The sequence below is a fragment of the Jaculus jaculus genome, chromosome 10, assembly GCF_020740685.1.
Source record: "Jaculus jaculus isolate mJacJac1 chromosome 10, mJacJac1.mat.Y.cur, whole genome shotgun sequence".
Taxonomy (NCBI): Eukaryota; Metazoa; Chordata; class Mammalia; order Rodentia; family Dipodidae; genus Jaculus; species Jaculus jaculus.
Window position 1 is genome coordinate 1,087,440 of NC_059111.1, and position 14,927 is coordinate 1,102,366.

At 46.0% G+C, this 14,927-nt stretch overlaps 1 protein-coding gene across 2 annotated transcripts in view; it reads right to left on the reverse strand.

Annotated features, from left to right (window-relative positions):
• Positions 1-214: 214 nt before the first annotated feature.
• Positions 215-14,927, reverse strand: part of Myo5c (myosin VC) — a 92,154-nt gene continuing 77,441 nt past the window's right edge. For both annotated transcript variants that reach the window (XM_045161098.1, XM_004662479.2), the window contains 9 exons: positions 14,745-14,832; positions 12,348-12,446; positions 9,759-9,913; positions 8,071-8,160; positions 6,680-6,830; positions 5,368-5,650; positions 2,681-2,855; positions 2,142-2,222; positions 215-953 (listed from right to left, as the gene is read on the reverse strand). In XM_045161098.1, coding sequence (XP_045017033.1) covers positions 801-953; positions 2,142-2,222; positions 2,681-2,855; positions 5,368-5,650; positions 6,680-6,830; positions 8,071-8,160; positions 9,759-9,913; positions 12,348-12,446; positions 14,745-14,832 — 1,275 coding nt within the window. In that variant the 3' untranslated portion in view covers positions 215-800. The remainder of the gene's footprint in view (positions 954-2,141; positions 2,223-2,680; positions 2,856-5,367; positions 5,651-6,679; positions 6,831-8,070; positions 8,161-9,758; positions 9,914-12,347; positions 12,447-14,744; positions 14,833-14,927) is intronic.

Consider the following 14,927-nt stretch of genomic DNA (forward strand, 5'->3'; position numbering starts at 1 on the left):
TCTCACTCCAGTCTAGGCTGACCTGAAACTTACTCTATAGTGAGCCTAGGCTAGCCTCAAACTCATAGCGATCCTCCTACCTCAGCCTCCTGAGTGCTGGGATTAAAGATGTATGTCACCATGCTTAGATCCTTTATTTTTATTTTTTTGAGGTAGGGTCTCACTGTAGCCCAGGCTGACCTGGAATTTACTATGTCATTCAGGGTGGCCTTGAACTCATGGTGGTCCTTCTACCTCTGCCTCCCGAGGGCTGGGATTAAAGGTGTGAGCCACCACGCCTGGCTTCCCAAGGGTGTTTTTAAAACCAAAATAGAAGACAATGTCTCCTTCCTGCCAGCAGCCCATGGGACAAGAGGAGTTTGGTCAGGAGACCTGGGATTCTTTCCTGGAAAATGCAGCCATGGAACCCATCTATGGCTTCATAAATGTTCCTGAGTTTCGGGAACTCAGAAATCCCAGGAGCTACTGTGCCCCCATACTTATGCCCATGGGGATGGGAGTGGATTCATGACAAGCCAGAACAGACCAAGGGCACCTGGAGAAAACCTGAGTCCTCCATGCAACAACAATAATAAAGACAAGAGGCTTTCCATCACAGCAGGTATGTGTGGATTCTTGCAATGCTGCAGAAGCATAGGTGGCAGGAGGAGGAGGAGGAGGAGGAGGCGCGTCCACTGGGCAGAGCTGGACTTTCTTCCTGAAATCACAGTCCAGTGCACTTCTAGTTTTAGTGATTTACCCACATCCCTCATAGCCAACCCATGGACCTCCCTCCTGCTCATCTATTGAGAAAGCCTGGTCTACAGCCTATGGAGAAAGCCTAGCTTGAAGCTGCTGGGGATCTGGATCGCCTCCAGAGCGTGAGGCGAGGCGGTGAAAGGAAATGTGACTTGAAAGAGGTATTTTGTGTCCAGCATCAGTTGCGACGAGTCACCCCGGTTATTCAGGAGAGCCTGGAATCAGAACCAGAGCAAACCTGAGTAAGCAAACTGGCGCACTTTGCTTTACCGCTCTTGAAGCTCTGCCTCCCTCGATGAACTCCTTTAGACCCCAGTGCTGTCCAGGGCCCAGCTCAAAGGAGACGGGCCTGCCCAGGGTCTCCTGCCCAGTGCCCATGGACACTTACTTGCTGTTTCTCTCCAGAAGCTAATAATTTCCTACAGGGTGGACTGACTGTAATTCTGTGTGTAACTATTGTGGTGGTTTAAATATATAACATCCCTATAGCCTCATGTGTTTATGGTTAAGTCTCATACTTAATCTTCAGGCGGTGAGGGCTTGAGGAGTTGGAGCCTTACTGGTGGAGGTGTGTCACTAGGAGTGGACACTGGGGTGTTGACAGCCCAGCCCTGCTTGACACACTTAGGTCCCACAGTCTCTACTTCCTCCCTGCTACTGTGGAGATGTGACACATCTGCTCCTCCTGTACATTCCCTATCATGATGAAACTTCCCCTCAAAATTGTAAGCTGGAAATGAACCTTTTCCTTCCTTAAGCTGCTTCTGGTCAAGTGTTTTGTCCCAGCAATGAGATGGTAACTGCAACTATTAATATTCACCAAACTAGTAGCTGTAACAATAGTTAAATCCTAATTTATTAATATAATATGCATAACATTTTCACTGAAAAATACATTTTATAAAACAAGAGTTTAGTGAGGCATGGTACTTGTTTAAGTTTCTATAAATCTCTTTAATGTCTGACTTGATATTAGACTAGTATATGACATATTTGCTTTTGCACTCAGTTGGCCTTATGTTATTTTCACTGAAGTATGAAAAAAAGTCCTGCCTTAGATAGATATATATATCTGGAAAAAGCAAGGGCTTTGTGGGCCTATTAAAAGGGTCTCAGACCCTGAGGCATCTTTGAATGACACTTAGGGAATGCTGCTTTTGTTCACTGGGAGAGAAACTTATGGGATTATAATAAAAAAACTGGACATGCAGGTCAGCTCTGCCCATTTGCACATGCCCCAAGATGGGCTGAGATGGATTCTGAACACCAGAAAAATGCCTGCTGCCTTTGAGCTGGGTGCCTTTCACTTGCTTATCTGGTAACTATTTTGATCTTGGATTTCATATTAATTATATATCATGCTTATGAGGTAAAACTCAAGGGCACATCCATGAGGAGCTCACCTGTACTTTGCGAACAAAGGATGGAGTCACTCTTTTCTCAAAGTCATCTATAGGTGTGTATGAATTAAGGATCTTTATGATCTGTGAACATTACATAACATGGTGTTAGACCATGAAGAACAACTCTGGCTATGAACAACAGAGACAGGAGTTGAGAACTGAATGTGGTTCTTTTATACTTCCACCTGTCTCAGGAATGTGTGTTACCTACTCCCATAGACAGGAGGAGATGGGCAAACAGGATAGCATAGATGAAAAACAAAAAAATAAGACAAAACAACAATAAGAAAACAACAAAACAAGACAAATCACATAATTAGGTGACAGCAAGAGAACCCTCCCCTTCTAGCCTCCCCACATCCCCCACATGCACCCCTGTGAGTTTCCATGTTTATGCTTTCAGACCAAGAGGCAGTACACACCAAATACTTATTAGGTAAAGGGGCAGGTCATGGGAGATAAGCCTGCCTGGCATGTAGCATGGACAGGCCATGGCAATTACAGGGGATTCAGAGGGAACAGGCGGGGCAGCTGCTCACCTGCACGGCCGACAGAGAGGTGCAGCGCTCACAGATCTCCTTGGCGTCGCTGTCTGTGCTCTTCTTGACCTGGAGCAGCCAGGCTGCCTGAGAGAGGGGCTCCAGGGTCTCCTTGGCTAAGGTGCTCTGCAAGTCCTTGTCCTTAAGCCATTCTTCCAAGTAACTGATGTTGCACCTGCAGTAAGAGCCAAGGGAGCAGGGGACACTTCAGGGAGGAATGACACATCCCTCAGAACGTCTCTGAGGAGAGCAGAGCTCACTGAGCGCTTAGAGGCCAGGTCTGGGAGGTGATGACGGAGAGGTCCACAAGACAATTATAAGATAAAGGGGGGAGTGGTGCCAAGAGCAGTGGGGGTCAGCCTTCTAAACTCCACTTGACATAGTGATATTGGTTCTAAGGAGACTGTAAAAAGATAAGAATGTATACCTTAATCCCTAGAGCTGACCACTAAAAATGATACAGTAGTAACTTCATTAGAAAGGACTACTAAAAAAGTTCCAGTAACACTAACGAAGAAAAAAGAAATCCAAGGGTTTGGGGACTTAGCACACATGGATTTGGGTTCAGTCCTCAGCACTGGGAAAAAACCACACACACAAGGAAATCAGAGAATCAAAAACCAGAAGGGCTGGGGAGATGGCCCAGCATTTGAAGGCATTTGTTTGCAAAGCCTTCTGACCTGGGCTCAATTCCTCAGCCACCCACGTAAAGCTGGATAGGTGTTGGCTTGTAGTGGCAAGAAATCCTTGCATGCCCATAGACACACAAATTAATAAATAATTAAAAAATCAGAAAAAAAATCAGGAGGATGACCAAAAATAAAATAAAATGATAGTCATAAACTATCAAGGAGTGGTAGTGCATGCCTTTAATCCCAGCACTCTGGAGGCAGAGGTAGAAGGACTACTGTGAGATTAAGGCCAGCCTGGAACTACATAGTGAGTTTCAGGTCAGCCTGGGATAGAATGAGAACCTACCTCGAAAACAATAGCAACAACAACAATAACAACATATATATATCTGTAATTTCAATACTTAGGCTAAATTAAGATGGTCTAAATTCCCCAATTAAGAAGCACAGATAGTCAGTTTGAACTGAAGCAAACAAACAAAACAAGACACAAATCCTAGTGTCTTACACTAAGACACACTAAGCCCTGGGTCTGACCACCAAACCACATAAAACAGGTTTGGTCATGCACACCTGTAATCTCAGCACTCAGGAGGCAAAGGCAGGAGGACCCTAAGTTCAACGTCACCCTTTACTACATAGAGAGTTCAAAGCCGACCTGGGAGACATACATGAATCCTGTCTCAAGAAAGGACTGGAGAGATGGCTTAGCACCTAATGCGCTTGCCTGTGAAGCCTAAGGACCCAGGTTCAATTCTCCAAGTCCCACATAAGCCAGATGCACAAGGTGGCGCGTGCGTCTGGAGTTTGTTTGCAATGGCTAGAGGCCCTGGTGCACCCATTTTTTCTCTCTGTGTTTCTAATAAATTAAAAAAAAAAACACTTTTTAAAAAGTTTTAAAAAGAGATCCTTTTTTGTCAACTTCCCTCACATCATTATCTGCCCAGGCTCTCATATTGCATATGGGTATCAATCAGATGCCTACCTACATCACACACATATTAAATATCTGCACATGTTCTGTTCCTAATTAATGTAAATTTACAGGGTCCATGTCTTCTCAATGTAAGATAGTGCTAATGCACAATTTTTTTAAAAATTTTATTTATTTATTTGAGAGAGAGAGAGAGAGAATGAAAATGGGTACACCAGAGCCTCCAGCCACTGCAAACAAACTCCAGACGCATGCACCACCTTGTGCATCTGGCTAACATGGGTCCTAGGGAATTGAATCATGGTCCTTCGGCCCTTTGGCTTTGCAGGCAAGTGCCTTAACGACTAAACCATCTCTCTAGTACTTTTTATATTTTCAGTTTATTGAGGTAGGGTTTTTCTCTAGCCCAGGCTGACTTGGAATTCATCAGTCTCAGGGTGGCCTAGAATGCACGGTGATCCTCCTAAGTCTTCTGGGTGGACTCCAAATGCCTTCACCCAGAATGTTAGACTCGCTTATCCTCAATCCAATCTACCTCTCCTCTGTGGTCCTGCCACACAGACCTCTGCGTAACCTGGGCAGAGCCTGAGTTGATTCCACCACTGGTCTTTGACCATCTTCCCTGCCTGGAATGTTCTCCTTCAACTTGCTCACTGAACACACATCTCTCTGGTTCCCCTTTCTGTCACAGTTACCATTCTTCTGTGAGAATTCCTGTACCACCTATGTGTGACTTAGAGGTGCCTTGAGTTGTTGCTTATCTGTCTTGAGGCTCTCAACTTTTCCCACTGTTTGCTGTGTTCTCCGCTCTTTGGTGCTACTCACAGATAAGTAATCGATGCTGTTAAGTGAATAACAACCCTGGGAATCTACAACTTAAAAACAAACAAATACTAGCCGTGAAGCCAGAGGCCAGATCAGGAAGTTGGTGGTGGAGTGTGAGGGTGGGGCAGCAGATAGCCCACTGGCAAGGGCTCACAGTGGCCCTGCACACGCCCAGCAGCATGGCCCCTGCCTCAGGGTGTAATGTTACAGCGGGGCGGGGCAGGCACCTCTGCCCTGGCCTTCACAAGCTCTGGCACCCATGGGCCTCTCTGGTAAACGGTGGCTGTGGGCTTTACCTTATCTGCATCCCCTTCCTGCAGGAGCACACGTCCTTGCGCAGGAAGAGGCTGTTCAGGGTGACTGCCCCAATCAGGTAGAACAGCTGCTTGGTCGCCTGCCTCACAAGCTCCTGGTCCAGGCCGTTCTGGCGCATGGTGCTGTAGAAGTAGCTCAGCTGCTGCAGGAGGGACGCCATGGTGTAGGTGTCCGTGTCGTCTATGCTGGACGAGCGCTTCCGGAAGCCTGTGGGCTTCAGGCCAGAAATGCCCTGTAGACTCTCATACTCCAGCATGCTGGGCACTGCAGGGAAATGTGTTTCTTACCCAGGGTCAGGGTCAAGGTCAGCCAGAAAGCATTTCCCCCTTCCCTCATGTGCTTATTCCTGACAAGGCTCACTGGACCTAGTTGCAATAGGGAAAGCAAATGAACCAAGGTTTGGGGACTCCAGAGTATGGGAGAAGCCCCTCTTCAAGGCCTTGGCCCCATAGGAAAGTGCAGTGACTAGCTGTCTGGAACCACTTAAAGCCTGAAGGACTTACATTACAAAGAACTGGGACTGGAGAGATACCTTAGCCATTAAGACACTTGCTTACAAAGCCTAAGGACCCAGGTTCAATATCCCAGATCCCATGTAAGCCAGAAGCACAAAGTGGCACATGCATCTGGAGTTTGTTTGCAGTGACTGGAGGCCCTGACATGCCCACTCTTTTTCTCTCTCACTCCCCTTCTCTCTTCCTCTCTCTAATAAATAAATAATTAAAAAACAGAAAGGCAAAATTAAGTTACAGAGAAGTGAGGAAAGTATACAGGAATCTGAATGGAGCTTTAGGACTTCAGAAACACTCAGCTGTGAGTCTCAGAAGTGACCACATAAAAGTAAAAGTGCCACGTTAATAGTATAAGTTTACGTTCTCCTGAGATGTTCCCTTCAGGATAGATTACCCTCACAGAAAAACAAAACCTATCAATAATATACTTTTATTTATGGCATTGTTTTAATAAGCAAAGAATTAAAAGGTGGACATTTATGTAATTACGTTTTCCTTTTCTTTTTTGCCTCTTCCAAACCAATAATTATACATGCCAAGTTTCTATTTTAAAAGGTCTCAGGCCTAGGGAGACAGCTCAGTGGTTAAAAGAGCTAACTTGCAAAGCTTTCTGGCTGGGGTCAACTCCTTCACCCCTCCCTTAAAGCTAGACAGACACTGGTTTGCAGTACTGAGAGATCCTGGTGTGCACATGCATCCACACTCCCATACACATGCAAGTAAAGTTTTTGAAAGTCTCATGTTACTATAAATACCCTCTGGTCACTAATTCTCTTCTTACCTATTATTGGTTGGATACTATTTTCCATTACGATAATAAACTGATGATATATTCGTATAGCCACATCACTAAGAATCTGTCTGTATTCTGAAAGATCAAAATTGTTCAAGCAATTCTTATTCTGATGTGGGCTGTTATGCTTCATGAATTCCTGAAAATAATTGTGAAACATAAATATCAGAACACCACAGACAAGTAGGAAACTAAAATATTATCTATACTCATGATATTATAGTAAGCATCTAGTACCACTTTTGGACCTACAACTTAATGTCTACTTTGTTTTAAATGACTTCTTGAAGCCTAGGATAGTGCTTATTTTCTATGAGAAAAAATAGCAGTGATTTCTTGTATGATCTTAGGCAGTTTTACTAAGTACCACTGCATGTCCACTTCCCTATGAATATATGCCCCTGGAGCCTGGGACTAAATGGAAAACAAGTCTTATGGGAGGGAGTTAACAGAACATCAAAAAACAAACTACCAAGTATCCAAGGAAACTAACTGCTGTCAGTAGACGCAATAAGCAGATAACCACAGGTAGAGATGAATATGAAATATTTTTATCTGTGTGTTATGGGCTGGATGTTTGTGTCTTCTTTCCAGTTCATATGTTGAAGCCCTAGTCCTCCAACACAGTATGGATATAACTGGAGGAAGAGGGCTGGGGAGATTGCTCGGTGTTAAAGGCACTTGTTTGCTAAGCCTCCTAGCCTGGGTTTAATTTCTCAGCATCCATGTAAAGCCAGATATATAAAAGTAGTGCAAGCATCTGGCCTTTGTTTGCAGGAGCAAGAAATCCTGGTGAACTCAGACAAACACAAACACACATGCATGAGCAAATAAACAAAAATATTTTAAAAATAATTGGAGAAGGGAACTCTAAGGAGATACTTAAGGTGAAATCATATTATAAAGGTGGGGTCCTGCTCTGATGGAATTAGTGCTCCCCCACCATATGATAACTGAGGGCACTTCTTGCCTAAGAGGAGGGAAGGCCACCTCCCTCAGTCTTTACCTCTGCACACCACCCAAGGCAGCTCTCACAGGGCAGTTTCTCTTCTCCATAAAACCGTTTCCCTGACTCTTGGCTTTCCCCTGTTGCTCTCTCTCCTTTCTTCTCTATCCCTTCTTCCCTCTCTCCTTGGTGCATTTATCCAGAATTCCCAAATCCTTTTCTCTGCTCCCTCTCTTCCTCCCTCCGTTTCCCTCTTTTCTCTCCTGTTATAATAATCTTAAAACCAAGAAATTGTGCGTCTCAGTCCTCTGTTCTGAAACTTCTCTAACTTTTCACTTTGGATTACACTAGTCTTTCTTGGAGTTCAATAAGACCCTGAGCCCAAGAAAAGTCCTTCTTGGTTCTCCACTTCGAAACCCAACCTGACACACACCTCTTCTCCACTGTACTGCTTCAGGCAGTTGAGGAAATGGCAAGCATTGGAAAGCCAAAAGGACAGCATCTCAAAGTCTTCTAAATGTTCCTTCAACACACAAGCAAAAATAATGCTGGGTTACTGATGTGTCTCGACCAAGAACAGTCATCTCTTGCTTGTCTGGCTACCTGGGAACTACAAAAGCTCAGAGGATGAAGAGATGATGGCAACCAGGGTGGGTAAGGAAACGTTGTAGGGCAGGAGTGCTGGGATGGAAGCTTGGGTTCCAGGATGGGTGGAAGGAGAGCAGCTCTGCCTCGGCGTTCAAGAAGAAGAGGACGGAACAAGCAGAGGCACAGGAACCACAGACAAGTGGACAACTTGGAAAACCCCAGGACCTGAATGACAAGGAAGGACATGGTGCTAAGGTTTTCACTTTCACAAGAATAAAGCCCAAAGTAGCACCACGGGCTTGAGCAAGGGGGGCTTTCAATACCCTGATAGGGCAGATGGCAGGTCATAGGACTGCAGAGAGCCGATGGAGGACCCCAGCCTGGCACTTTGGCACACAAGAGGTGATGGGAAAGGAACAGAGCTGAAGGGGGCAGGTAGGCCAAGCCAGCCTGGGTTAATGTGCTGTGGGTTGGGGGTGGGGCTGGGCAGGTATATCAGGCAATGAGGAAGACGGGGCTGCTGAGGATGTTTGAGAAAGGGATGGACGCCCCTCACACCTGGGCATCTATTTGGCTAAACATTCCAGAGCAGCAACATGAAGCAGACACTGTGTAGCTGTAGCTGGGACAAAATGGAAGTTGGTCTTAAGAACACTCAATTTCTGAGACTATGAACTGGGAAAATGTCCATCTCTGGAAGCTCCTTCCAAAAACACTCTGGCAGCTCCCTCGAAGACAATGACTATTAAGCATTCAGAATAAGACAAAGGGTCATTTCCTTTGGCCCCTGATGAAGAGTGAATTCTTGAAAGAAATTGCCTTTTTTTGGGGGAGGGGCAGAATCACCATAGTGTGGCTTTTCATTCATTTACTGTTTTAATTCTCTCCCTTGCTAGAGTGCTTATACTAGGACTTCCTCTTCTAGAACACATATTTTGCCAAAAGTGAAGCAGGTCTCCCTTCAGTTGTCTCCACATCCCACAGATCTTCTCCTTTGGAGGATTACAGATGACTGGTTCTATGCTTCCTTGCTCCCTGCCCACCTGGATCAGTATGTTGTGATGTCCAGAAACCTGAGCTTGGTAACTCTGCTGGAAACTGCATGGATAGAAAGAGAAGACAGTTGGCGTGGTGGCACACGCCTTTAATCCCAGCACTCGGGGGGCAGAGGTAGGAGGATTGCTGTGAATTCGAGGCCACCCTGAGACTACCTAGTGAATTCCAGGTCAGCCTGGGCTAGAGCAAGACCCTACCTCGAAAAAACAAAAAAATAAAAATAGAGAGGGAGAGAGAAAGAGAGAGAGAAGACACGCTGGGGAATAACTCCACCTATTGTGGCTAATGAAATGTCCACACTCAGGGCAGCAGGAAGTCCTGCTTTGCATCTCAGCAGCTGTCCTGGCTGGGCTATGAGGGCTGGCTGTCCCCGGATCCTGGGCTGAGCCAGGCATTCCCAGACAGCGTGGACAGCTGCGCATTCCCAGGTACTCTCCCGTCGGACGCCACACCCAGGCCATCAAAGGCGGTTCCTACCTTAACCACCTGCTTGATGCCATTAATGGTGCTATTCATGAGGGACTTCAGCATGTTAGCGTCATTTAGTGAGTCTGCATAGCGTACACACATGAACAGGATGAGAGCTGGCAGCCCAGGGATCATGTTCACCACCACGCCTCGGGGCTTCAAGTCTGTAGCAGAGAGAGCCACAGGGTCACAGCTGGTGGTCAGCCCTCTTCCTGTGAACTGTGAAGAGCAAGGGTTCTCTTTGCTTTTTCTTTTCTTTTTTTTTTTTTTTTCGAGGTAGGCCCTCACTCTAGCCCAGGCTGACCTGAAATTCACTAGGTAGTCTCAGGGTGGCCTTGAACTCACAGCGATCCTCCTACCTGTGCCTCCCAAGTGCTGGGATTAAAAGCTTGCGCTACCATGTCTGGCTTCTCTTTGCTTTACTGTTCTTGGTCAGTACCTGCATTTATGGGGATCTCTTCCTCCAGAGGAATTAAATCTGGGTTTTCTCTGCAAAAGTATACAGGTTCTCCCCAAAAATCTTATTGCAAAGCATCTTCTCTTTTGTAAGAGGTCACATGGGGGTGGAAGCTGTAAGTTTCCCCAGTGAGGAGACTTGGGACTTTGGATCCCCAATATAATAAAGGAACCCCACCCAGTTCCATGCACCCCCTCTCCCCAATATCTCTGGTAAGGATGGAAATAAGCATGGACCTGACCAGGGAAAACAGCACCCAGCAGCACTGGGAGCTGGCTTTCAGTGTAAAAGAATGTGAGACTGAGCAGAGCTGGAAAGAAGAAAGAAACCTTATAGGAAAACTCAAGAGAAACAAGCAAGGGGCTCCCTATGGCTGCCTTCAGGCAGGGACAGAGAAGTCCTACTGCTAGGTACTACTGAGGGAAGGGTTATATCATGGCTTGTATGTTGAACTGCTCCTGACAATCGTATGTTTTGAATGTTTGGTCCTCAGTTGGTAGAATTATTTTTGGAGGCTGTGGAGCCTTGTGAAGATGGGGCCTGGCTGATGGAATTAGTTCACCGGGGACAGGCTCCTGGTTCCTCCTGCTTCCAGGCCTGCTGTGATGGGATTAGGCTGCACCACACACTCCTAACACCAGGAACTGATCCACCATGCCATTTCTGCCATGGTGGGCTGAAACCCTCTGACACTGTGAGCCAGAATAAATCTTTGTTCCTTTTTAGTTACAGCGATGTAAAAATGATGAAAACAGGGTGTTCATGTGCTCTGCAGGGGTAATTCCCAAGTAAAGGAAGGCTACATGGGATCTTTCTATTTAAAGATAATGGGCCCAGCTAACTAGGAGGCACTTTTCCCTCTTTCCCTTGGTACAGTCAGGTGAAGATGGTGTAGTAAGATTGGTTCTGGGCCACCAGCCCTTGAGAATGCCACACTGGGACATTCGTGTAATTGGGTTGTGACTGGAAAGCCATATCATGATGGTTGCACATGAATTTCTCGGCAAAGGTCAATAGAGACACAACTTCCAGCAGGGCTTCTCTCCTGAGACATGATGATAAAACATGCCTTTTTATTTAATTTAATTTTTCAGTGCTGGTGATCAAACCCAGAGCCTGGTACATGCTAAGCAATCATTCTAACCCCAAACTCCATCCCCAGCTAAGCAAGCATTTGACCCCAGAGCTCCATTGCCGGCTAAGCAAGTATTCTACCACTGAGCTCCAACACCGGCTAAGCAGGCATTCTACCCCTGAGCTCCATTCCCCTAAGCAAGCATTCTACCACCGAGCTCCATTGCCCTAAGCAAGCATTCTACCACCGAGCTCTATTGCCAGCTAAGCAAGCATTCTACCACGAGCTCCATTCCCCTAAGCAGGCATTCTACCACCAAGCTCCAATCCCCTAAGCAAGCATTCTACCACCAAGCTCCATCGCCAGCTAAGCAAGCATTCTACCACTAAGCTCCAACACCGGCTAAGCAGGCATTTTACCCCTGAGCTCCATTCCCCTAAGCAAGCATTCTACCATGAGCTCCATTCCCCTAAGCAAGCATTCTACCACGAGCTCCATCGCCAGCTAAGCAAGCATTCTACCACTGAGCTCCATTCCCGGCTAAGCAAGCATTCTACCACTGAGCTCCATTCCCATCTAAGCAAGCATTCTACCACTGAGCTCCATCCTCAGCTAAGCAAGCATTCTACCACTGAGTTTCATCACTGGCCAGTTTGGAAATCACACCCTATGCCTCTGTTTCCTGAGTGGTGGGATTATAGGTGTCTATCACCATGCCTACTCCAGGGGATGTGTCATCATTCGCACTGTGTGATTTGACTTGGGAAAAGGTTAGAGCAGTGGTTCTCAGTTGAGGATAATTTTGGTCCCCAAGGAAGGAAACTTTTTTTTTTTTTTAATCAACATGGGTAGGTGTTGACCTTGGCTTCTAGTGGGCAGGTAAGCTGCTCAGTATATACAGTGCACAGTCCCTCTCTCCCTACAGAGAATGATGTGGTCAGTAGTGCTGAAGATTAGAAGGAAGAGAGGGAAGAGAAGGGACTGCCAATGCCTAGAACTCCCACGCTCACTGGTGTTCAGATTCTCAAAGAGGAAAGCAAAAACTCAGCACTCTACGTTTTACTACCAAGAATGAGGTTCTGAATGAGCTTGGCCTCGTCTTCTCTCTTGTATTCCAGCATTCCAAGGTACTCCTTGGGTCCCGAGGACAGGTGCACATCATTGGCTGCAGACAGAGGCAACTGATCAGTTACACACACAGAAACCACACTTGTGGCTTTCATCAGGCTGCCTGCTCCCTTCCTCCCCACTCACTCTGGATGCTCTGCACATGGCCTGATGTCTTAGAACTCTGGATCTAAGATGTGGAAAAAGAAGTGAAGATTGGGCATGAATTTTGGTGACCCATAGTTAATCTCAATAATGGGGGCATATCAGTAGAGGTAAGAAGGCCAGACCTGACCCCTACTCTCGTGGGGCAGACCAACATGTGGCATCTATTACTGAAGAAGAAAGAACGTCAGTTTGGCTTAAGACATTTCTTTTTTCTTTTGGAGGTAGGGTCTCCTGCCCAGGCTGACCTGGAATTCTCGTCTGAGGGTAGACTTAGCCATCCTCCTACCTTGGCCCCCCTGTGCTGGGATTAAATGTGTGTTCCACCACACTCAGCTGTTTAAGACATTTCAAATGTGAAGCAAAAGTTAAGTATTTAAGAATAAAGGACATTCTTCAAAGAAAGGAATACGAACAGAGGGTGGCAGATACAGCTAGAGCAAGGAAGGCTGGGAGAAAGGGGAAAAAAGTGTGAAGAAGGTAGAAGAGAGAAGATAGACAAGGTCCATGTGCTCCAAAGTCAAAGGGAGGGTAGGCCAAGGGTCCTCTCCACGGTGTCTTGAGAGGATAGAGTACACGTCAGGCTCACATGAAGGATGCCTGACTTCGCTGTTCTCTACTTCTCTCTTCTAGTAGAAACCTGGATGACTTACTGATCTGAGTGTGGGACAGAGAGTGAAGGTGAATTTTAAAACAATTAACTTGATACTTGTTCACAGTTTTTTTATTTATTTGCAAGCAGAGAGAGTGGGGAGAGAGAGAGAGGGAGGGAGGGAGGGAGGGAGGGAGGGAGACTGGGCACACCAGGGCCTCTTGCCACTGAAAATGAACTCCAGACACAGATGCTACTTTATGTATCTGGCTTTAATGGGTACTGGGGAATTGAACCCAGGCCATAAGGCTTTGCAAGGAAACACCTTTAACTACTGTGCCATATCTCCAGCCCCAAAATTTTAATTAAAAATATTTTATTTATTTATTTGGGCTGGAGAGATGGCTTAGTGGTTAAGCACTTGCCTGTGAAGCCTAAGGACCCCGGTTCGAGGCTCGGTTCCCCAGGACCCACGTTAGCCAGATGCACAAGGGGGCGGACACGTCTGGAGTTCGTTTGCAGAGGCTGGAAGCCCTGGCGCGCCCATTCTCTCTCTCTCCCTCTATCTGTCTTTCTCTCTGTGTCTGACGCTCTCAAATAAATAAATAATTAAAAAATATTTTATTTATTTATTTGCAAACAGGGAAATAGAATGAGAGTGAGAGAGAGAGAATGGGCGCACCTGGGTCTCTAGCCACTGAAAACAAACTCCAGATGTATGCACAGCCATATGCATCTGGCTTACATGGCTACTGGAGAATCAAACCCAGGTTGCTAGGCTTTGCAGACAAGCACCTTAACTGCTGAGCCATCTCTCCAACCCCACAATTCCATTTTTTTTCAGAGAGCATGAGAATGAGAAAGAATTGGCATGCCAGGGCCTCAGTCACTGAAATTGAACTCCAGACACTTGCACCACCTAATGGGCATGTGTGACCTTGCACTTACTTCACCTTTATGTGTCTGGCTTATGTGGAATCTGGAGAGTCAAATATGGGTTCTTAGGCTTTGCAGGCAAGTACCTTAACAGCTAACCCATCTCTCCAGCCCCCACAATTCCACTTTTAAAAGGGGGGAACTAACAGAGGAAGAGGCTGAAAGTATTTGTTCTAGGATGTCTCTTACAGTGATATGAGCCTGTTCAGTATTATCTGGGATAGGAAACTACCCTCCTGACTAGAAAGATCTTTTCTTTATTTTATTTATTTATTTTTTAATTAATTAATTTATTTATTTGAGAGCGACAGACACAGAGAGAAAGACAGATAGAGGGAGAGAGAGAGAATGGGCGTTCCAGGGCTTCCAGCCTCTGCAAACGAACTCCAGACGCGTGCGCCCCCTTGTGCATCTGGCTAACGTGGGACCTGGGGAACCAAGCCTCGAACCGGGGTCCTTAGGCTTCACAGGCAAGCGCTTAACCGCTAAGCCATCTCTCCAGCCCCTTTTCTTTATTTTATCACTAGGTTCCAAACCCAGCAAACTGAGAATCATTTCTTTGGGTTTTGTATGCTCTGGACCAGATAGGAGACATCCTCTTCAGAGCAAGGTGACCTTAGCTGAAAGCTTAGAAGAATGTGAAAGAGAATATCACTTTTATACCTTTTTCAATTGCTTTGGTCAAAGACCTGACTTGATCTTGTAGCTTTTTAATCACTGTGTCCTTCATGTATAACTCTTCTTCAAGATCCTTCATAAAACAAAAGAAACAAGACCCTGTCTTAGAAGCATCTTTGTGTTTTGGTAGCAACTTTGTGGGGCTATAGTTTGCATTCGGTACACATC